General features: G+C 37.1%; 2 protein-coding genes across 2 annotated transcripts in view; both read right to left on the bottom strand.

The window, feature by feature from the left end:
- Positions 1-4,423, bottom strand: part of LOC140229476 (ubiquitin-ribosomal protein eL40 fusion protein) — a 336,799-nt gene extending 332,376 nt beyond the window's left edge. The window contains exon 1 of the mRNA XM_072309729.1: positions 4,420-4,423. The gene's annotated coding sequence lies outside the window, so the exon portion shown is untranslated. The remainder of the gene's footprint in view (positions 1-4,419) is intronic.
- Positions 1-24,971, bottom strand: part of LOC140230041 (uncharacterized) — a 76,818-nt gene that overhangs the window by 8,881 nt on the left and 42,966 nt on the right. The window contains exons 9-11 of the mRNA XM_072310245.1: positions 13,387-13,509; positions 10,021-10,189; positions 6,824-6,895 (exon numbers count right to left, since the gene is read on the bottom strand). Of these exons, the coding sequence (XP_072166346.1) occupies positions 6,824-6,895; positions 10,021-10,189; positions 13,387-13,509 (364 nt within the window). The remainder of the gene's footprint in view (positions 1-6,823; positions 6,896-10,020; positions 10,190-13,386; positions 13,510-24,971) is intronic.

Genomic DNA, 24,971 nt, shown 5'->3' with positions numbered 1-24,971 from the left:
CAGGAGGCAAGAAAGTTTTATTTTTAGAGAAAAGGATCAAATTCACACAACCATACCTTTAGCTAAGAGATATATGTATAGGTAATTTTGACATCTAACTTCAAGTACAATTGTTGAGATGACACTGGGTGTAATTGTGCAAAATCTGGTTGCTAGAAATGAAATGCTAGAATGAGTTGTGTTAATAGTAGATTAGTCCACATGGTGTATTAATGCTATATTCAAAGATGCGAGCAAGCCCAAGAAACCGACAAGCACGACGCTCTCTTGGTCAAGTCCAGCTATTTCCAAGATCAGAGATGACATGATTAGCTGATGATGATGACAATAAGAAATAAATAACATATGGATGCACACCAAAATACGGGAAAAAGATTATTGTTCAGTAAAAAAGAATTATTGTATGGCAAAAAAAAAAAAAAAATGTAATTTGTGGTTATCTCAGAGCAGAATTGAAAAGAACAGGTCTGAAAAGATTCATAATTCCCCTTGCCATATTTTGCTTGCATTTTTCTTTTTATCACTACAAATGATTGATTATTCAACAGTTTTATTATGGATATCATTGGCCCTATTATTACCATCTTTGTAATAACTGTCATCACTAAAATAATCACTAGAGCTTTGAGAAATGTGATGGTGAGATGAAAAATGAATCAGAAAAATAAACACCTGAATATTGATCTAGCAGTGAAATATCTACATGGTTATGTGATTAATTTATACATTACAATTAACTGAAACATAAATTAGAGTAACTTGCAGGAAAAGGGTGTGAAGAAAATCATTGATTAATATACATCGTGTATTTTTTGAGACAGGCTGTGAACTTGATCAAGTAAAAGAATAGAATAAATACACACAGATCCATACTAAGTGACAATTCAAAAGTAACTGACAAATAAGTCAAGTCATGAAAAATGATTATAAAGGGTAAAAAAACATGGACGAAGCATTGGAAATCATAATTGTGACATAAAATGGCCATCACTATTACTAATGATTATCAAGTATTGATGATTTGTGTCAACTTTTATATCACATAATTGACCCTCCCCCCCCCCCCCCTCATCAATATGACTAGGACATTTCATCAAAAAAAAATGTTTTTATGTTTGTTTGGTTTTTGGTCATATTCCTAGCCTTTGAATGAAAAAAAAAAATGATAATACAAATATCAATTTTTGATAGGTTAACAAAATATTTCAATTTCTTTCACAGGAATTATTCACCTCTTTTTTGTTATTGACAAGGAGGATATACATATATGTACTATATACACTGTACCAACACTGTTTGGCTATATTTTCTAAAAAACAATGCTTCACCTGCTATGAAGTTTGGGCACTGTTGTACGCCCTGTGTAATAGTACACTGTGAATTACACTGACCACCATGAGGTGAAGAAACTCACAAGAGATTTCAGCAGCAAAATTACAATCTCGGCCCCTGGGAGCATTCACGAAGGACAGACAATGGCACCAAAAACAGAAAAACAACAAAAACAAACTAACAGGTGGACGTTCTTGTACAGCTTTCATATGGCAGGTCTGACCTGTGATGGCCGCCCTTCTGCCACTGACAGGCACACATGTATACTGTACTTACACAGGTATGTTTTTAAAAGTATAAAACATTCTGCACAAACTTTTGACATGGGAAAGCACCAGCACAATAGTAGGGTTACAATCAGAATTGAAAAAAAAAAATGTCAAAAACTGATTACACACAATTACACAAGAAGAAATTAATCTGGGTCACAGAAGAAAACCATTTTCTCTCACAATTGCAAGAAATTGAATATGACTTCACCATGCTCACTCTGTCTAGTAAGAAGGATACAAAATGCAGGGGAAAAACATGACAACCAAGCTACAACTACACTGCAACTACACACTAATGACTTCATTTGGTTAGTCTGGTTACATGTCTTCCATGGGTTTGATACAATCTTGCCATATAAGTTCCCTGCGATGAGTACAAAAATCATGTAATTGATTAATATAGCTTTGCATTTTTATTTTTCCCTTTTTTTGTCTTTGTTTTATCATTCTACTTTAACATTGTGCAGTTTTGATGGGCCGTATCCATTGTGCTGGTCCATCAGGGATCAGGTACATCATATCGGAAAAAAGGCTGTTGGCTCTAGTTCGCGAACATTTCATGACATAAATATTTTTTGCTTTACAGTAGTTGGCAAAGATTGAATATAAGAATGATGAAAACTTGACATTTTACACTAAGATTAAAAAAAAAAATCAAAATCACACTCGGAGAAAAATTTTCTTTTCACTTAACTGACCTTTGGTCAATGTTTATACTCACGACAAGCAAACATTGCACACTTCACGCTCACATGGACAATTAAAAAAAAAAAAAAAAAAAAAAAAAAAAAAAAAACTACATCTACACACACATGTGTATAATATACTTCAAGTTTGTCACCAAACAGCTTTTAAATGAAATGCTTGCACAACACAACTCTAGAGTGACATACAACTCGGACAAAAAAAAAGATGTATTTTCAGTGTCACATTTCGGGGAAGAAGGTAACGTAAGATACAGATGTTTGTCTGTTTGTTCGCTTGCTAATTTGTTTCACAAATATTGGTATTCATCTTCTTGTGTATGTGGATCCTTTGCAAGATACATTGAAATAAAAGGGGGCAAATGTTAGTATAAACATAAAGTAGCAGTTTTAAGCAAGAAGCAAGAGGCAAGAGAAAGCACAAGATACAGTCATGCAGAATCACCATGCATTAATGCATGCATGGACTGATCATGGGGCTCTAGGTAGCTCCATGGACTGATTCTAAACTGGCAAATCAGATTTGATGTGTCGAGAGCTAGAAAGATATGTCAGGGAAAAGATAGAGGAAAAAGAGATAGAGAGAATGATAGATAAAGACAGACATACTGATACAACTGTAGATATATAGACAGAGATAGATAATGAGAGATAGATAGTAAGAAATAGATAGTAAGAGATAGATAGTGAGAGATTGATAGTGAGAGATAGTGAGAGATAGGTTGTGAGAGATAGATAGTGAGGGATAGATAGGGAGAGATAGATAGGGAGAGATATATAGTGGGAGAGATATATAGTGAGAGATATATAGATAGTGAGAGATAGATAGTGAGTGTAGATAGTGAGAGATAGATAGTAAGAGATATATAGTGAGATAGATAGACAGACAGAGATAGATAGTGAGAGAGAGAAGAGAGAGAGAGGGAGAAAAGAGATCAATACATTGATAGGCAGCAGAGAGAAAAAATAAGAGATATAAATAGATAGGCAGAATTAAAAGGAAAAAGAGGGAAAGTTACAATAACAGATGAAGGAAAGAAAAGGTGAAGACAGAAAGCTGAAAGAGACAGATATATAGAGAAAGTGAGATTAACATAGTAGTTAACAGAAGAGGAGAATGTAGACAACAGAAGGAGGAAGAGAAATAAAGCCACATATTTTGAACATATTGCTTCATTTTTTTTTTTTGGTGCAAATAAATGAAGATGGACCCCAGCATATATGACAGAAGCTAAAAACAAAAACAACAAAGGCAACAAAACAAAGGATGGCTACCAAGGGAGACAGAGATACCAATCATGTTGGTTTTGAGAAAGAAATGAACAGGGGGAATTTGCAAGGATATAGACATAACAAATACTGAGCAAATATTGCATATTTCTTGTGTTCTTTCTAATGTCTGCCACTGTCAGACACAGCCAAACCACAAGCAGAGCTAAAAAATGGTTGAAATCAGCACATCTTGAATGTTTAAATTCTTAGCTGTAAAGTTACATTTGTAGGTTTGAATTTTGATTCCTTTCATGTGGTCCCTGATGATAAAAGCCTTTATTGTCACTGCTTGAAATAATGCGATGAAGACATCCCAAAATTAATAATAGAATATCACATAAATAACAACTTAGACAATGAACAGAGGCTGAGCTCTGACAAATTTGTATCTTTGATCTCCCTCAAAAAGGTAACTTTTCTACTATCTTCAAAAACTTATGGTGTAATGTCTATTTTGGGCATACCTCATATACACATAGACGTGCACTGTGGTTGACATCACAATAAACCAATATACTCACGTTGTACTATAATGAACCATACTACAGAACAGTGGGTTTGGTGGCGTAAGTGAGCAAATTAGACTGGCATGCATCTTCGGGGAGCAGACGTCTTTCAAGACGTCTGTCGCCATGGCGATGCATGCACGTAGAGACTGCAGCTGGCTTGTAGTCGAACCATGAGCATGAGCATGGCGTGGCAGACTCGGTGATACGCGCTGAGTGGCATTTCTACCCCCCTCAAAAAAAGAGAATCCCCCTCCAACCACACCCAGTGAGCGTCATAGGGTCCAAGCATTGATTTTCAAGATCTCATGATTCACCGATATCCTGCACGTCTTTTGCACCTCTCTGCTCTCTTGCGTCCCAGAAAGAAACCATGATTTTGTGGCTTGGGGCTGCATCTATCTGTTTAAATCTTCATGATTCATTGCTACAGTCGTAATTCACCTGGTAGTATAGAATTTCTCATTCATTTGAGTTCTTTCTTGTTCATACAATGTATATAAAAAAAAAAGATGTTTTGGTTGGAGAAGAGAAATTTCACAAGCCTTTTAATTGCTACATTGTCAGCTGAGAACCAGGATGACTTATCACATTTTTAATTTAGTTTTCTTTTTCTTTCTTTTTTTTTTTTGGGGGGGGGAGGGGGGTGTTGAGTTATTGGTATTACTATGTTGGAGAGTTTAATCTCCTCTACATTTTTAGGCTGAGATTTTGGTTTGCTTTGTAAGATAGCCATGAGAACACACAGCAAAATAGTAGTAAGCCGTAAGCCACTGCATATAGTTGCTTGTTAAACCCATTTAATATGGCACCATTTTCCAGGTTAGCCACAAGTCCGGCCAAACACCTGACCTTTAGCGCACACGCTCCATATTTCCTCACCTCAAATTAAAGAAGAATGTATTGCAAATATGAGTTTCAAAAAAAAAAAAAACGACTAGAAGGAGTTAAGCTCAAAAAAGCACATGTACATAATTCACGTCCTATATTGATTTAATTGCATCTTTTTTTTTTAACATTCATTATGGTAAACTTTCCTTTGAGCTGTTAGTCAACGTAATCTGATGAACAAAATTGATTTGTCATGTACTATGGTACACATACGAATTAGCACATAGTTTTGATCCCACCACATATTGGCATCAGTGTGCCAGCACGGGTAAGACATTGCTACACTCTTGCAGCATACAGTGTGCAGTCACAAATTTGCCGGCTAATCTTTGAAGGGCTTTTGCGCGAGTTAGCAATCCATTTCCCACAAACTCATTCAGCCTTGGCGATGCCACATTTTCCCTGCATTATGGAATAACTTACCTCCAGCCGTAAGAAATTGTTCTTCATCAGACTCCTTTAAAAGCAGTCTAAAAACTCACTTGTTTAAAGCCTCAATTTGACTACTTATTACATGTACTTGATATTTGTATGTCCTTTATCTCCTTCACTTTCTCTTCCTTCCGCGCCTAGAGCACTCTGCAGAGTGGATTTGGCGCTATATAAATCATATCAATTATTATTACTATTATTATACAAAACACAGGGCAATGAAACACAACAACAACAACTGTTTCCACTGCACCAGCATTGTCAGCAAAACTATGAGTACACAAAAGCAGATCAAAGCAAAAGTACATATTGTATCATTATTATTTTAGTACAGCTTGCAGTTTGACATCTCTGACTTTGTACAATATCTGTGATACAAACTTTCCATTTCTACTTAAATTTGCTTTTGTACTGCTATCTAAATGGATATACTACTTCAATGATTTCATATCTATTCCTGCAGTAATGTAATAATTCCTTTACACAACCAAAGACCAACATCAGAAATTACCCCGTCATGACTACTTCTTTAGTAGTATTGCAAAAGAAACCAAGACTTGGGACAATGAAATAATGGACATTACATTTAGCAAGCAACAAACACTTAACAATATTAAAAAAAAAGATAAACAAACGAACAAATTGGGTTCTATTATGACCAAAGATAAGAGTTTGCTATGCTGTGTATTTTGTTATACACTCTTTATCACACATCTTTCTTTCACATTTCTAACTGTATTGATGCATTTTATCTGCCAAAAAAAGAAGAAGTGATAATAGAGATTAAAAAGATTAAACAAATTCCATGTGGTATGAGCCCAGTACATATAAGCTTTAATTGATGTTTAAAAGCAAGACTCTTTTCCTATTTGGCTTTAGTTTTGTTTTGTTTTAAATTGGACTGATGAACACACTGTCAGTAAGATTGTATGGTATCTAGAATGTGATATAACCCATAAGCTTTTGACTTTGAAATGAATACTTAATTTCTATTCACTTGGTTGTAAAATATAGTACACTTGACCTTTTATCGACTGGGTGGAAATTATCTGTTACCGCATGCCAAGTAGCTAATCTCGACTAAAACTGCTGTCAAATAGAGCCAAGAACCACTGGGTCTACTGGAAAAGAATCAATATCACTTACAATCTAGGTTTAGAATCTACTCTACACATGTGTCAAGATGTCATGCATGTGTACGACAAAATCAAACAAAGTAACAAAGAAAAATTAATGCAAGCGTGTTAATGCACACTACTGACAATTAAGGGGTTGCAAATCAAATATTGCTTTGTAAAATGGAGAGCAAGCAAAGGCTGGTTATAAATGAGCGCAAGAACAAATGGGGGAGATGTGACAAAATGGATGGGTGTCAGGAAATAAAAAATTGTAAAAACACGGTTTATGTCATTACTGGTTGTTTGAGTGGTGGCGCTGTTACTACCGCTTTGTGACCACGTGCCGGACGCTTCCACTGACAGCACCTCTACGTTTTCGAAGAATGGGGGGTTTTTCGAGAACGGCGGGGTAAAAGAGAAACACTGGTTAATGTACGATGTAAGATTGGGGGGGGGGGGAGAAAAATACAAAGTTGGGCGATTCAACGAATGTAAATGGTATGGTGACAGTAATCGGGATTCAGAGATTATGTCACAGACTGTAGAAATAGCGGGAGTCAAGGTTAAAAATTAAAATAAAGCTGAAACTAGACATTCGGAAGAGTTCTGGTGAACGGAAACTAAATGAACGAAAGCTTTGGGCTAAATATATAGAGAGTTGCTGAAGCAATGATTGATCGAAAGTGGAACAGACATAATTAGCTTGAGTGATCTTGGGATCAGGCAAAAGGTTAGAGAAACTGAACAATAACTGCATTGAAATATACTGGGACTTCTGCTTGGCTTCAAAATATCTAAAGACTTGAACAAAGACTACCATGTACGTTCAGTACAATTCTACTATGACTACGGGACAAAAGAAGACATGTTCAGTAGATCTAAGGCAGGGCTGCCTGCATTCACCCATCCAAGTCAGAGGAGGTTCCACTGATCGACCACAGAGACACTTTTGTACCTCCACATTACATACATCTCAACAGACAGAGAATAATTTGTTAATCAGGGTGGATCTAAAGTCTCATATCTAGACGGTAATGAAGAGTTTTCAAGGAACCTCAGCTACAGAATCAGAGAAACATGGCAGATCTGCTCTAAGTATATCAAATACAGTTTGTACATGCATAGTTAAATCAAATTTGTGTTTTGGGTGAGAAAAGCACAGAGAGTTATTTTCTACATATGGCTCTCTACAAATCTGAGGGTAACACCTCCACATATCTACAGTCACTACTCAAGTTGATGGACATTGAAAAAAAAAAGGAGCATCTTAAGGGGAATGAGACCCAAGTATACATACGGTTTGAGTGAATGTAGCAACATTATCAAATAAACAAACATTAAAGACACAAACAAACAAACAACAAACAAACATCATTTAAAGGGATTGTATAGTTTTGGTTGAGAACTAATTTCAAGTTTCTAACAATTTTTTGGTGAGATAATGAGAAACCACTTATGAAATATGAAAGAGCATGTAATTCCATGAGGAACTCAACGTTTATTTGATGAAAATTGTTTTTTTGGTTTGTTTTTGGTTTTGGAATGGTGGAGATATCCAAAACAGAGCGATTTTAATAAAGCGTGGGACTCACTTTCTATTACGATCGCTTCGTTTTACTTTGTTTTTTGGATGTCTCAGTCATTCCAAACCCAATTTTCATCAAATAAACTTTGAATTCCTCTTAAAATGGTATGCTCTGTACTATTTCATGAGTGTTTTCTTGGTATCTCACAAAAAGTTAAAAGCCCAATTCTCATCTCCACCAATACTGTACCATCCCTTTAAAGTTTGAGAAAAATTGGACAGTCCATTTGAAAGTTATGAATCTTTAAAGTTTTGGTGCCACCGTTGCTGGATAAGAAGACTACTACAGATCGTGATGTCACATATGGAAAACAATGTAAAGAAAATACGAAGAAAATTTTAAAGAATATCATTTTTTCAATGAAAATCACACATTCCATCAACTTGTTACTGACATACATCAAGGGTAACATTATTACCCCTGCCTTCCGAAAGAGGTAAGTGCTCTTTTATTATTTACTATAATACTAGAATATAAGTGAAATTATGTTGAATTTTCTTCATATTTTCTTTATTGTGTTTTCCATGTGACGTCTTGATCAGTAGTAGTCTTCTCATCTAGTGATGGTGGCACCACAACTTTAAAAATTCATAGATTGTGAATGGATTGTCCAATTTTCCTAAAACTTTCAATGATGTTTTCTACGATTAATTGCTGCATTCACTCAATCCACATGTACATTTGGGTTTCATTTTCCTTTAAAAATAGGAATTTAAACATCTGCTGTCTCTAATATCTAACTACACCTACATTGTACAGTGTAAAGAGAAGGATACTGCTCAACAGTTCAGCCTATATATGTTGACAGGTAGCACTTTCAAAGCTGCATTAAACAACATTTTTTTTTTTTTGTAATTGACAAGATCTGCACACATCTAAAGTGCCGACCTACATACATGTACATGTAGCTACATAGTGTGATTCAAACAAAAGTGGAAGTAAAACTGTGACTAAAACAGTGATAATCTAACAAGGAAGAGATATCAAATATGGTTATTAACAATCATTATCGTTAACTGTGAATGAATGAAGTTCAATGGAACATCACAGTCAGTACAAACTCTAAACCTACTCAATACACCTATGGAATGAGAGATTCATGCTGGAAAATAACAAACAAACAAACAACATCAACATTGCTGTTTTCAACATCACACCTCATTTCAATTAAAAGCATGGAGTGTAAGGCATTCTATTAATTCTATGCACTATTATAAAAATGCTATCATTACTATCTGCTCTATTTTCTCCTTCAATCTAGATGTGACGAGAAACTGTTTGAAAAACAAAAGGCATGCATAATTTGTGTAGTTTGTTACATAAAAACTGTCGGAGACTAAAAAGGTGATCCCCACTTCATTTCTTGTGAAAGACTGATGAGGTAGCACAGTTGCTAAGCGACACACAATATTGATGGGATTCAGAATTTGAAATTTGTCTAGATTTGATGGAGTGTGTTGTAGCAAACTCCTCTCTATTTTGCTTTTTTTTTTCTCTCTCTCTTTCTGAGCACATCGCCATGGCAACGGATGTTACACCCTCACTTTCATCACCGTCAGGTTTGTGTAGTTATGTTAAGCAATGCATAATTTTGATGGGATTCAGAATTTGACATTTTTTTGAGATTTGATGGTGCATGTTGGAGCAAACTGCTCTCTATCTCATTTTTTTTTCTCTCTTTTTCTGAGCACATCCCCATGGTAATGGATGTTGCACCCTCATCCTCCTCACGTAGTTTTTGTTAAGCAATGCATAATTTTGATGGAATTCCGAATGTGAAATTTGATGAAGACTGCTACATCATACAATGTACTTCTCCCCCTCCCCTCTCTCTCTCTCTCTCTCTCTCTCTGAGCACATCACCATGGCGACAGATGTTGCCACCTCCTCATCCTCCTCCATCTCACCTGGTTTTGGCCCCTTGGGGACGCGCTCCGCCACGGCCTGGGGCAGCTTGTCGTTGATGATCTCCACGCACTGGCTGGGGAAGAAGCCAACGTCAAACTTGTTCTTACCCCGCCACCAGGACGTGTCCTCAGGGGGCGGCATGTCAATGACCGAGATCATGTCGCCGACCTTGTAAGGCAAACGGACATGATTCCAGAGTTATAGGTAATGATGACAATATCTTCTTTTTTTTTTTTTAAATATTGATACCTTTCTACCATATCAGAGTGCTCAATATGTTTAACAACTGATCATAATCTTACGCCTGCCAATACACATCAAAATCTTGGAGATTCCAAAGTACTTGATGCACTGTATACGCCGAATATTTCGTGAGGTTTTTATTTTTGCGAATTTCGCGAGTCAGGTGCTTTTCGCGAAATTAAAGACACACGAAAATATTGACACTGATCAAGCTATGAATGTGACGTATGCGCATACATTTCTCCATTCGGTACTGGATCCACGATCGCGAATTTAACCACTCGCGAAATCGTCGGGAAGTTCCAATTCGCGAAAATTTGGACTCACTAAACATATGGTGTATACAATACTAGAGGGAGATACAACTTGTACTACTGTGTTACATCGATCTTGCTTTATCAGGGCATGAATTGTTCCTAAACCAGGAGGGCTTTACACTCTTTCAGTAGGTAATGAAGAAACACTGGGAATTTTCCACGGAAGTCTCCTGTAAAATCTCCGAGACTTGGCTGGTCTGATATCCCCTGTCACTGGAATCAAACCTACACCCAGAGTGTGCTACATGTACTTTTCAACAGCCAGGGGAGAATTCAAGCTAGTCTGACAGTATATATGCATTTACAGACTGAGCTGAGGATCGATTCTTGTACGGTGTCCTGCGAGCCGGCTGCAATATCTATCATGCATTGCCCACACATGTACACATGTGGGACACTACAGTAATGGCAGATCCTACTGCATAGTCGGATCAGTGTAGGCCTATACCCATGCTGTACATCCAACTATATGAACACAAAACTCCTCAGTGGGTGCCAATTTCGTCACCTCGGTAGCATCACCATGTCCTGCTCAAGAATGAAAGTGTCCCATTAGGGCTTGAACCCATGACTTCCAGATCAAATGCATTAACTCGATGAGGATGAGTCCCGAGTACATGTATACGCGGGCAAGTGTCTATGGGAAATGTATGTGTTGTAGCAAAATCAGCCCGTCCTCTACGGGTTTTCAATTTATTGGCTGTGGGGTGCTGGATGGGGTAGAATGATGAACAAGGAACCCTTGATACAAGCTATACGGTACCTGTCTGCTTGAATAATGTTCAAATTCAAGGATGCTACTTTGTCTGTGCTTAGTAAACCTGTTGGCAGGCTATCATCGATGAATTCTCTCGAACAACACTTCCCTGCTGAAATCTATTTTGACTTTGCCAGCTGTTTGTTCGCGAGGCACGTCTCCTTGAAAACCCTTCTGATCGGGAGGAAGGTAAATCATGTCTCATGGAGTTGTTTTAGAGGCCCCGAGGTTGCAACGATATGATCTTCACTGTATTACATCATACAATATTTGTCATCATGTTCTTTTAAAAATGCCTAGCTATCAGAGGATTCAAGTCTTTTGAACACGTGAGATTGAAGCCTCCTGGTTTGGCCTCAATTTTACTAGCTTAGCAGTCTGCAAGAGTGCGTAAGTTCAACTGCCATTTCACCAGGGTATTGCCAGACGCAGATCACACACACACATAATATTCACATCACATGGCTTGAAGTTATTTTCTTAAAGGTCCACTTTACCTTTGGGAGCACTGATTTCAAAAATGTTCAAGATATCACATTTGATGCATATGCGTAGGTCTGTTGTATCACCAAAACTCCCTACCATATACAATTTTCGCAATAAAGCCTAAAATATAAGGAGATATCGAGTGTTTTTCTCAATGAGCCACAAGTGTAGACGGTTTAGTCTGGAAACATTCTTATTATAACTATTGTTCACCTTTTGTGTATTTGACAACACTTAACATCCATTATACGGATTCAAATTTTTACAGTGGTTGTTTCTATCCCTAACTCACATTTAAGAACTATTTTAAAGCACTAATGCTGGGTTTTTGCTTCATTCGCAAATGGTAAACTCTGCCTTTAAGCAGCAGGTTGTCTACAGTCATTACATCGGTGACAAAGAGAAAGGAATGTAAAACAATCAAAAAGAGAAGAATCTCTTTGATTTTTATCATTAATCCTGTTTTTTTTTTTTTTTTTAGTGGTCAGTGCTCTTTCTGCATCTTGTGAATGGATTTTCCACTTTCCTTATTAAATAAAAAAAAAGAATGAATATATTGCACCTTAAAAAGGATGATATGGTTGAGATGGAGATTCAGGTTTTGACTTTGTGCAAGATAATTAGAAACCATTTACAGTTGAACCTCTCGTATCCGGACAAGTCGGGACCGGGGCACATCCGGATAAGGGATTTGGCCGGATACGGGAGACTCAATGCTTTATATACATGTACATATTCATACACATGTACTGATGTAGCCCATTGTAGTACCACATGTAGTAATGTGTATACTGCAACCTTTTCATTGTTACATTTGGGGATGTTTCGGGATGTTGAAATGTCTGAAGGTAAGCAATTTGGAAGGAAATTTGATGCAATGTATGTTAATCATATTGGAAGTAATATGTAATTCATGTGTGTTTGGGTAGGAGTTCTCAAGGAGTTGGGAATCCCCCTTTCTTCCCGTAATTATTAAAAAAAAAATCACGGCGAGATTGCATCCGGATAATAGAGAGATCCGGATAAAGGGAGGCCGGATAATAGAGGTTCAACTGTATATGAAATATCAAAGAGCATACAATTCTAGAGGAATGAGAAGCTATTTGATGAAATCTGTTTTGAAATGGCTGAGATACAGTGTATCCAACAACAAATTAAAAAAAAAAGTCTTTCTAATAAAAGGTGGGTCCAACCATTCATTTACTTCTACTCTGTTTTTAGATATCTAAGCCATTTCACACCAATTTTCCTAAAACAAACTTCTTAATTCCTCTTAGAACTGCATGTTCTTGACATTTCATGTAAATGGTTTCTTTCTAATTATCTCACAAAAAGTTAAAAACTTCAATCCTCATCTCAATTACAACTATACCATCTCTTTAATTAACCCGTTGAAGACGAGTGCTCGAGCATACTCTGGCAAGTGTCTACGGGATATGCGTGTTGTTGTAAAATCAGTCTGTCCTCAGTGGGTTTTGTAAGATCCACAATTCTGGTAAAATTATAAAGGTCAAGCTAAATGTCAAATGGACAGCAATCACCCTGGACACACACTCACTCACCTCCAAGGAGATCTCATCCGGCGCTTGCGCCGCGTAGCGCTTGATTACGTGTGCGGCCGCCACGGCCGGAATGTTGATCGCCGACTCCTCGCTGGCTACAACGTGGTTACCATGGTTATCAAGCTGTTGTCATGGGAAACAAACACATTACAGTAGACAAAAAAAAAGAAGAATTAATATACAGTGACAATTGGCATTACATGTCCTATCAAAAGTTATCACAGCATAATAATATGTCACTTTCTACAGGCAAGTATTCAAGAAAAGGATTAAGCATAGGATTTGTTTAGGGAGCAAAGAATTTCTACTACAAAGTATTTTCAATCCTATGTTGAGTTGATCTTACCTGGCACACAATCTGCAAACACACACGCGCAAAATGAAGTAAGATGTGGTATAAGAACAAACCGATCACATTCAGCACCTTCATACAAAGTCAGAGCCATTGAGTACAAATTTGTATGATAGCTGCCACAGTGACATCGAGAAAGCTTCTATCACCTACGCAGCACTGCGCACACAATTTTCCTTTGTTCCACTCCTTCTTTGTGCATTCTTTTCTCCCTTTTCTCTTTTTTTTTTTTGCGAATGGTGACAATGATACCACTGACCCGTCACATTCAGGTGTGATGTTGGCTGCTACTCACAGAGTGAGAGGTTGAGGATAAAATGCGACGCATTCTCACCTTAAGAAACTTGCACTTCATAGCAAGGAATCATACTGATCTTCTGTTTTCATTGACTTTCTTGCCTTTATCCTTCAAATTTGTATAATTTGTTGGCTATCTCACTATAAGCCAGTTCGGAGTTAGCTCATGGGCACATTGGTACGAATGACCTTTCTTTTTTCTCAGTTGGTTAGGGGCACTTCACTTGTTTTCAGAGCGACATAATGCATAAGCTTTACGTAACAATTTATGGGATTCATCAGTCCCGTTCAAACAAAGAATAAACTTGCGTAGACCAGATGAGCAGAATGATCTGTCAATTCACACTTGAGAAAGCATCCATTTCATTGTTTTGCATTGGAGGTATTGACAATCTCTTTCTATTGATATTGCCAAATACCACTTTTGCTGTCAGGTGGATGTGCTGGCAAGCGGCATTTATAAGGATTACATGAACAATCATTACATGACAGATGCTTATCCCAGTAAATTTAAAAACCAAGATGCCTGTTGGTCCGAATGACCTTGTTTCTGCTCATGCGCAAAGTGGAACTGCGAACTGGCTTATTCTCTTTAACAACAAGCTGGAGTTTTTCAGTTGCATGCGCAGAATGCACGCTTGATTCTTTCTTTCTTCATCTTATCAAATGTAAATTTGTATAAACTTTCTGTAACTCCCCCCCCCACGCACCAAATACTTCAACATATTCCATCCATGTAATATGACTGTGCGACTCAACAGTCTGAGGTCACACATAGAAAAAAAAATGGGTCTATGCATTGACATTTGCTACGTTTTGTAACTGCCCTCATGAAAATGCTCGCTATGCGTGTATGTTTACATCTGGATGAGTCATACCCGTGTCACGGTACGGCTCAGTCGCTCCGAACCGAAAGGCAGATAGAGGCTCGGAACAAATGCGACTGCAGCTGGTTACATTGGAAGGGATCAACTGCAGCTTGAGGTTTGATGACCAGCAGAGATAGTGAGGAGAAAGAAAGATTGGTAGATAGAGAGATGAAAAAGAAAAAGAAACAGAAGCAGGAATGAGTGAAGAAATAAAGGAAGGAATAACAGAGAGAGAAAGAGGATGAGAAAGAATATACTAAAAAGGATAAAGAGATATGAAAGAGAGAGAGGAAGAATGGAGGAGAAAATGAAGAGAGGGTAGTAATTGAATGTAAAACAAAAGAAATAGAAGAGGAAGAGTGAGACAATGAAAAGAGGAGAGAGAAGATGGACTGAAGAAAGAGATTCAGCTGAAGGAGAGAAAAATAAAGAGATATCGAGAAGGGAGAGCGAAAATTGAGAAAGAAGAAACAAAAACAACAGAGACAGCAGGAAAAGAGAGAGACAGAAGGTATAGAAAGAAAGAACAAGAGGAAGAGAAGTATTGAAGAAAGAGTAAGAAAAGGAGCAACTGAATTATGCTGAAGAGGGTAGGAAAGTAGGCTGATGGAGGCAGATGAAGTATGTAAAGTTTCACTCCTTTCCCTGCTGTCACTAATTTGGTTTGAAACACCCAATCTTGTCTTCACATTTAGTATACACGGATTGTTATTTGGAACCATGACCAGCTCTTCTACCATTAACCACCCCTCCCCCCTTATTCTCTTCGATCCCCAGAATGCCGACTGGTATAGAAGAACTCTGATGTAGTGATACAACTTTGGTGCCACAAGAAAGGAAGAAGGCTATAATGAAAAAGCTATAAAAGTTCCACATCTTACCAAAATGGCTAATGCCATCAATCTGTTCTAAAATCCAAACTTATCTTCACGTTATGATGCACAGACTATTCTTTTAATGCATGACCTGCTCTTCCACCACCCACAGCCCCCCCCCCCCCCCCCTCAGCTACCATGATGGTATTCCCTTTTCTCCCAGAATGAAGGCTGATATTGAAGAGCTATAATGCAGTGAAATGATTTTCGTTAAAACAAGGTGACAGGAAGGTAAAAATGAGAACCACAGTCAACCAATTTCCTTCGTCAGCAGACAAAATAATAGGAACAAGGTGTAGATCAAACAGCAAACCCTGACAGATAATTTCACCTCTGTAACTTCCCCTCCCAAAAATGCTGAAAGTGTTGTTGAAAAAGAGACAGGAAAAAACAAAGTTTGCCTCATTCAGTGCACTTTATGACTGAAATGACTGCCGTGACTTTGTGTGAAAAAAGCCGCCCACTTTTGTTCTTGTAAATTTCCTGTCCTGAGCTATCAATTAGCATGTATTTTTATATCTCAAATCATGAAGATATTAGCTATGCAATTCATATACCGCAATCCATAGCACTTTATATACACCCAGAAAAGAAAAGAATGAAACATATCATATGTTTGCTAGCACACTGTGATGTATCTATGAACTATTAAAATGTGATACTTAGATATGACATTAGAATATTGTTGATACATGTTTATCAGAGCACATAAATGACACAGCAAGAATGCAATAACAAATATGCATACAGCAGCAACAACAACAGTCACTTTTGCATTTCCACACATTTTTTTTTTCTGTTTTAACGAGCACCTAAATGAGTATGTAAAAATGCACTGCATATACAATATGTAGGTGTTCACATAAAGTTATGATATTACCCCTCCCTCCCCACAGCAAACACACAAATATATTGCATGCTGAGCTTGTATTCATATCAGTTGCAGTACACATATAGGTCAATAAGTTGATAATAAATTGAAGTCATTGTGTTCACTTTGCAGATCGTGTGTATTTACAACCACTGCAAAATAATGAAAATAATAGAATATCAATCTGCAGAATAATTAAAATAAATGCATAAATACAAATAAAAGTGCACAACAAATAGCACCACTATACTGATACTTTTTCAGTGCAATACAAACACTGAAATCATGTGCACATTCTAACATTTTCATCACTCTCTAATATCCTGCTTTAAAATGTCCATGAAAATTTGGCATGTCAATTCTAGTAAAGCTCAATTAAGTAACTACACAATAAATACATGAATATATACTTGAAGTTGAATTCAAAATAAATGAATGAATACATAGATTTAAAAAAAGATAAAAATGAACAAATGAATAATCAAATAAATGAACGTTTAACACATGAATTAATAAACAAATACATAAAAATGAATAGAAAATTTTAAAGATAATTAATTGATGAATTACTGTGCTGTAATATCTTTGAGGCTGAAAATGGTTTCTCTTGTCTTTGATTATGACACAAGTTTGTTAGTTTCCACAACTTACTTGAAAAGAAAGAAACACGGTCCCAACTATATAATGTGGATAGGCCTAGAATTTTTTCATATCTCTGTAAAGTATGGCTCATACAACACTGGTTTACAATCACCTCTTCTTTTCTGTGCTTTTGTTTGTTTTGTTTTTCAAGCTTATGACTCAACATTTGATTGTTGATCTCAATGCTAATTTCCCATCTGGATTACTACCGACATCTGTGAGAGAAATTGATAGACACCTGCCATATGTCATCAAGTTTTTATCCCATTTGAGATACAAATCACCCAAAGTACTTTACACAAAATAATATTCAGCATGTGTGACTTATCTCTATCACTGTATTAAAGACATTGCTAAACTTTCAAAATCATCTTTCCCGGTTTCCCGTGTGATATTCGATATTCTACAAAAATCCAATCAACAGCACAAAAGGCAAAATGGATATCCCCAATGAATGAACTGATAACGATTAGGGGGAAAAAAAAAGAAATGAAAATATATCACAAAAAAATATATCCACATGGAGAGGTCTTTGAGAAAATTCAAAGCTGAAGACATATCAGAAAAGGAAACACTTGAAAAGACTAATAAATACGACATCATTGGCAGTGACGCTTATTTGATGGGAATGGTCTTTACTTTTTGAAAGAAAATGCAATTTCACAATAAAACAAGATACCAGCTTTATACTTGAGGGAATCTACACTTAAAGGGATTGTATAGTTTTGGTTGAGACCTAATTTCAGATTTCTAACATTTTTTGGTGAGATAATGAGAAACCTCTTATGAAATATGAAAGAGCATGTAATTCTATGAGGAATTTAACGTTTATCTGATGAAAATTGGTTTTGAAATGGCTGAGATATCCAAAAAAGAGGGATTCTAATAAAGTGTGGGACCCACACTTTATTACGAACGCTTTGTTTTACTTTGTTTTTGGATGTGTCAGTCATTCAAAACCCGATTTTCATCAAATAAAATTTTAATTCCTCTTTAAATGGTATGCTGTGTACTATATCATAAGTGTTTTCTTGGTATCTCACAAAAAGTTAAAAGCCCAATTCTCATCTCCACCAATACTGTACCATCCCTTTAAATAACATGCATGAATGGAGATAGATACAATAGGAGTATACTGCAATATCAAAAACAGAAGAAAAAAACAAACAAAAGGGATAATTCTGGAACTGCAAAGGCAATCGCTGCGAAAACTTTGGAAATATGAAGGAAAACACATATTATATTTGCACATTTTCACTCCAGATAACATGACAGTATTAGCTTGGTTCAGTGTAGATACAGGTTGTAAGAACAAAATGATATGTAATTGGGAGTATTCTTGATACAAGACTGTGGAGGAATAAAATGGAACAGGATGAGCACTGCAGAACAAAATGAAATACAAGACTGTGGAGGAACCAAATGGAATAGGATGAATGAAATAAAATGTTTAGCCTGGAAGGAAAACTACATTGTACATGTACATAACTGGGACTTGCATTCACCACTACTTCATTTTCAAACCTAGTTGTTGGGGGGGGGGGGGGTGGACATACACCTTTGAAAACATTATGCAAATCTATACCTAATGAAGAAAAAAGAGAAAAGAAACCAGGATTAAAAAATAAATAAATAAATAAATCTATTTTATGCCACCCCCCATAATCTCTCAACTCACTCTGTATAAGCTACATGTACAATGTATATCATGGTTTGAAGAAGGTTTAAGTGTGAATGTTAACAACAGATTTCTCCTCTTAAAGCAATAAATATTTGAAATCTCTGCTACTCAGTTTTGCAGTAAAGTGAAGTAGAACTAAACAACTCTGCAATGTAACATTTCTACAAGCCCACATAGTGTGGGCATTCCAGGGAAAATGTAACTGGTTTGATGCAGAAGTAAATGATAGGTACAGTTTGTATCTTAACATTTTTGCAAAGTAGAATAAGATGGGAAGTGTAGTGTGTGCTTGGTGTAGGGAAGAAAAAATTGCATCACACAAAGGAATACACTGTCACTTGTGTTATTGTTGGTGTTTACTCAGTGTAGAGCATTGTCTTTTCGATTAAAGTGCAATAAGTGAAAATTCAGGTGGGTGAGTGGAGGGTGGGGGATCATGGGATAGGAGTGTTACATCACAACTCACAGAGCTCATGCATATTCATGGTCAGCTGTGTATGCAAGGGAAGGAATAGCACATGACTGTAGGTTGAACACATTCACATTCACACAGAGCGCCGAGACAAAGTTAATGCACATTTTCTGATCCAAATCATCTTCGTTGAGAAGTGTGAGATTCTGCCTTTATATTCAAACTCTTAACAAAATATGTTCCTACATAGTACTGTAGCCAGATTTCAGTGGTGCTAGTCACTAATTAATGTTTGTCTATTCAACCTGCTGGTACAAACTTTCAGCATGGGCAAACTTTCAAATTTGCTAGTTTAGGTCTCCATTATAAACAAGGGACCTATGATTCATTTTAGGTGTACCAGTATTCTGTGGCACAGCCTCAAACCACACTTCATCGTACCACAGTTTGTATGTATGGGATAGAAATAGAATGAACTTAATAGATAAGATATATGAACATATATAATAGTAGAAAGAGATTAACACCTGTGATCTCTTTTTCTTTCTTTTTTCTTTGTAGTATAAAGAATACAATTTTGGAAACCCACCTTTGTGAGGCAGATATGCATTACATGTATGTATGCTCGTAGTTGTGCTAAAAATAAACGCACAGTGTTCATAAATAGGAACATCTACCGCAAGTCATGTCAGTTCTATTAAAAGTGAGCTGCATTTTCACACTGTAACAGTGAACATACCGCTATTTATAGTTTCCCAGCGTGCAAAGGATCCACAAAGTATACACTGTTGTTCAGAGCTGAAGTTGCGTGGAATTTGACATTTTGTAAGTGCATTTTCATGACGGAAAATTCAAGTTCAAGGTTTTTAGCATAATTGTAGAGTGTCTTTGATAATGCATGTTTAAAAGTGCAATTGGGTCATTTGCACATTACTGTGGAGTTGCACTGATCTTTTTTTACTTTGAATATCTTTTTACATTATGTGACTTTCTACTGCTGAAATATAGCTTGAAATTAAGTCTGCGGACAGTGAATGTTGCTGAAGATTTAACTATTCATCCAGCAGTTCGTCAATAAATGATGTTCAATTACATAAATATCAATTCATTAATTGATCTATCAAAAACTACTCATCAATATAACTATCTACCCATCCGTCCATCCATTAATTTATCTGTCTTCCTCATTAACTACACTGTTTGCATTTCTTTACAGCTAATACACTAAGCAGCGGGATATTGTGTAGAAACTGGAAATCACATTTCCAAGTCGATGTCGACGATATCTCAGAAGTGGGGTAGTGTGACAACAGAAGAAGAGTCATATCCATGCACAAGTGGTACATTGATTACTCATAAACACGAGGAATACATTCTACAATGCAAAGGTTACCTCTTCAACTACAGACCTTCCCCAATGGCTGACATGCACACTTACATATCTCAATTATCTCCTTTTCTTAACGCCTGCCAGACCTTGCACAATTTGTCCTCTCTCCCGGTGAAGAAATATTACGACGAAATAATGAATCCTCCAAATCAGAAATTGCACACACGTGCTCACTTCTTGATTCAGATTCAAAACACGGATCCTTCCACGTAGGTGAAACAAAAAACTACATCACAATCTCGATTTAGCTGTGAAATATTCCGATCCTGCGAGATCAAAAGCGCTGCGCAAGTGGAGCTCTGTTCCTCTGGCTTCAGAAAACGTGCAGAATGCGTCAGGAGCTCCAGGAATTATGGCTGGAGAATAACGATACTCCGACACGGGGGACAATATCGCGGGATGGTGGAATCGTTAGATGGGCTTCCCATGTCGCCTAAGTCGATCACCAGACGAAAGTGTCGATCACAGAAAAGGGCAAACTCATAACTTTCTTCCCATCACCGATAAAAAAATAAAAAAAAATCATCCACACAGGCATACAAAATAGGACACGAAAGACGTGCGTATATTCCACGGGAAAGATGCAGGCAAGCGCTGCAAATGAGTTCTCCTTGTGTATTCTCGTCGACGGGTGTTCACGTAAAAATTTCCCCGCAGCTGAGACTTTGACAGTCGACCATGTCGATATAACCTTGTGTCACACCTAACAGAGCAGGCTGAAATGTCCTCCCTCCGAAGCAAGGGAGAAAAAAAAAGCGGCGATCCCGATACAGGTAGCATCCGATTAATTAGGCAGCATTGCCCCCAAACGCAGCTGGCCTATCCACACATACAAAGAGGCTTTGAGTTCCTATGGGTGTGACTCTCTGTGCTTAATCCACCGGGGAGCTTTAGGACCCCTAGTAATAATCGCATGACTCGGGTATGATTGGACGGGGGGAGAAATAGAAAGAGAGGGGGGCAAGGAAGAGTGCGAGAGGGAACGGCCAATGGCGAACAAGTGCCAGGGCAACTCAAAAATGGAAGTATATGCTCAAACTTTTTTTGAAGAGCTTCCCGAAAAACCTCGACCGCCACGCGTCATGTGCACGTTCTCAACATGAAGTGTGGGTATCGCGGATCGCCGGTCCCCGTCGGCACTTCCATGGCAGATATTCTCATGTTCAATCTTCAGAGAGAATCCTGGCTTTAGCAAAAAGTGGGCCAACCGAGAACACTTCTCTTTGATCGAGGTCTGTCTAAACTTAGCCACGTGTGAACGATTCCACTCGGGCATTTTACTCACCGCCGGATTCTGTCACACCGAAGACTCTGCCTAATTCTGGAAAGCACTGCTCATGCATGTGCGACATCATATCTAAATATGACTTCTGTGATAAGATCTGAGACAATGGGGGTGTGGGTGTGTGTGTGTGTGCACATGGCTTTTGACATCTACAGCAGTGCACTAAAGATTAATACTATCACAAAGCATTTATAGTATAAGCATCATTGCAAGTTATCTTTCATAACTGTTATGAAACCTATCTCTATGAAATTACATTATTTTTGTTGCAAAACTATATAATCGCAGCTTAATTCTATAATCTAATGCCTGATCCTCAAATTTGCAATTCACTATCTTTTTTTCCTCATTTTTTTTTAGTGAATTCAACCAGTTTTTACTTAATCTACAATGTGCCTCAAATATAAAGAGAAGTGGTTATATTTGACTGAAAATATATAAACTACTAAAATCTAGCTTAACTTGGAATCAAAGTACAATGTGTAAATCAAGTATTTCTTTATTTTCTAATGTGTTTTTGGTGTTCTAAGAGTAGTTGCTGGCATTATTGTTTTGAGGATTCCGTTTAACTGGTGTATGAGGAGACATACATGATCTGTCACAGTATAAACTACAGTAGCTTCCCACTGGTGTGAATGTGAACACGCTGTCATACTACCAAAAAGGGAGGCATACACATGAGTATTACTTTTTGTTGTCACTGTTGAAAACTAATTCATGCAAAAAACAAGCATGCCAAGCTGCTGAACAATGATCAAGGGCACTGGAACATGGGACACTACACAGACTGGGTCATGACAAGCACAAAACATCTGTACACTTCAAAGAAGACGCCACTACAACAAGAACACACATATTTCTTTTTTTTTTGGGGGGGGGGGGCAGAACAAGACTAGCTTCTGCACACAGAGAACTTAAGGACAGGTCACATTGAATTATAAAATCCAACTGCTGCCTCAATTCCTGATGGAACATATGTCTTTCTATGTTCCTATCACTATTATTTGTTTTTGTTAATACAGGCATTTTTTCACATTCTAAGAAAGGATAATCATACAAACAATTGTAAAGAATTATTTCCATTTGAAGAGTGAAATATATGAGTGAAAGCCACTAGAAAATTACAATACTTAACATTTCAACAGGCAAAATTGTATTGCTTACCCTTGACACCTAGACCGGCACTTCAAAACTTGATATTATGTACCTTACACATATGTATTTCTATATCAATATCATTACCGCATGATATACACCTAAAAGAAGTTGTTATATATGAAATTATATGCAAACAAAAAATATATCAGATTTTTATTCTCAGATTTTAATATCATTAAATTTGTTTTTACTATATGCCTTTACAACTGCGTATATATTCTTGATGAAGCAGTATGATGACTCAATTTAAACTAAAAACAGAACACCTAAGAGAAATTGTAAAATATGAAAAAAATATGCAAACAGAAATATAACTGATTTCTATTTTCAATTTGTTTGTAATTTTTCTCATATGCCCTTAGAATTGTGTAGGCATTTTTGCCGAGTAAATATTGTTGCCTCCCGTTTATTTGGTATTTCTGTCTGACGACAGTTTGCCACAATCAGTATCTCACATCAGTGAGTGTATTCCTGCTGTTGAGGAAGAGTATATACAAGTGTAGAGGTTTAGCGATATAAAGGGGGGGGGGGGGGAGGAAAGGATGAGAGTAGAGTGAGGAGCTCGCTGTGTTTAGATTGATTTATGGATGAGAGGTGGTACCCATATGACTCATAGCCACACTTCCACTTCCATCCACCCATACCACATGTGGGTCAGCTGGAGTGGGGGGGCTTATTGTCATGTCACTTTGCCCTGACCAGGGGTTCGACATTTACATCACTGCATGAAGAAGAGCTTTCCACAAGTATTATATATGGTAGTGTGTTCAACCCATTAAAACCCCAGGGGTCAAATTTTCAAGGCAGAAATGTTTAATCATCTTGCTATCATTACATATCTGGATTTTACTGCATGTTTTGTATTGGAAAAAATATGGTTAAATGCACCTGCTCCAAGCCAGAAAAAAGAATTACCCAAAATGAATCACTTTGAAAGAGAATTAAAAAAAAATGTACATCACTTTCCTCCCCCTCCCCAAGATAAGGCCTTCTCCACGAATTGTCTTACAAGAATCCTTTGGTGTGTTCCAACTATACAGTACTTTGGCTGCATGCCTACATCCAAAAATGTGACATGGTGTTATCATAGTAATTTCCTTGAAGGGGGGGGGGGGGGGGACAGATGATAGACCACTTTTTAATATTAAACAGAGAAATAACCCCTCTAATCTTCAAGATGATCTTTAACCAGGTAGATGACTGGGTTAGAAAAGCAGGCCAAACTTGCATCAGAGGGATATAACAGTGCCATTATCTTTTAGCCAAATAGAATATGGCCTTTGTTATAAAACAAATAATAGTCACTTTTAAGTCCATATCTTTCTTCCATATTTCTTCTGTGGAGATGATCCACAAGTTCAACAGTAACCTTGGTATTACATACTGCTTTAAAGGAATCTCTTTGATTTAGTTTACTTTCTTGTATTTTCTCTGACATAATGGCAAACTAAAAAAAATAGAGCAACTTACAACATTTGTTTTTTTTCCTACCATAATGTCATCATTTGAATCCACAATGTGCACAGATTTACATGTAGTTGAAAGAAGAGTAGTGTCTTAACCCTAAAAAGACTGGGCTATTTTGGTAGCTCGAAAGACTGGAGGGGGGGGGGGCCCTAAAAGGGCCCCCCCCCCCTTAAGATCTCGGCCGTGGATTGTGCAATCGCCGCGGAAATTTGCACAACGGTAGTGTGTGATGTAATCTACAAGATCATATATTCAAATTTTACAAAATAGTCTTCTTTTATTTTAT

Source organism: Diadema setosum, chromosome 6, assembly GCF_964275005.1.
Source record: "Diadema setosum chromosome 6, eeDiaSeto1, whole genome shotgun sequence".
Taxonomy (NCBI): Eukaryota; Metazoa; Echinodermata; class Echinoidea; order Diadematoida; family Diadematidae; genus Diadema; species Diadema setosum.
This window is presented reverse-complemented; position numbering and strand designations above follow the sequence as displayed.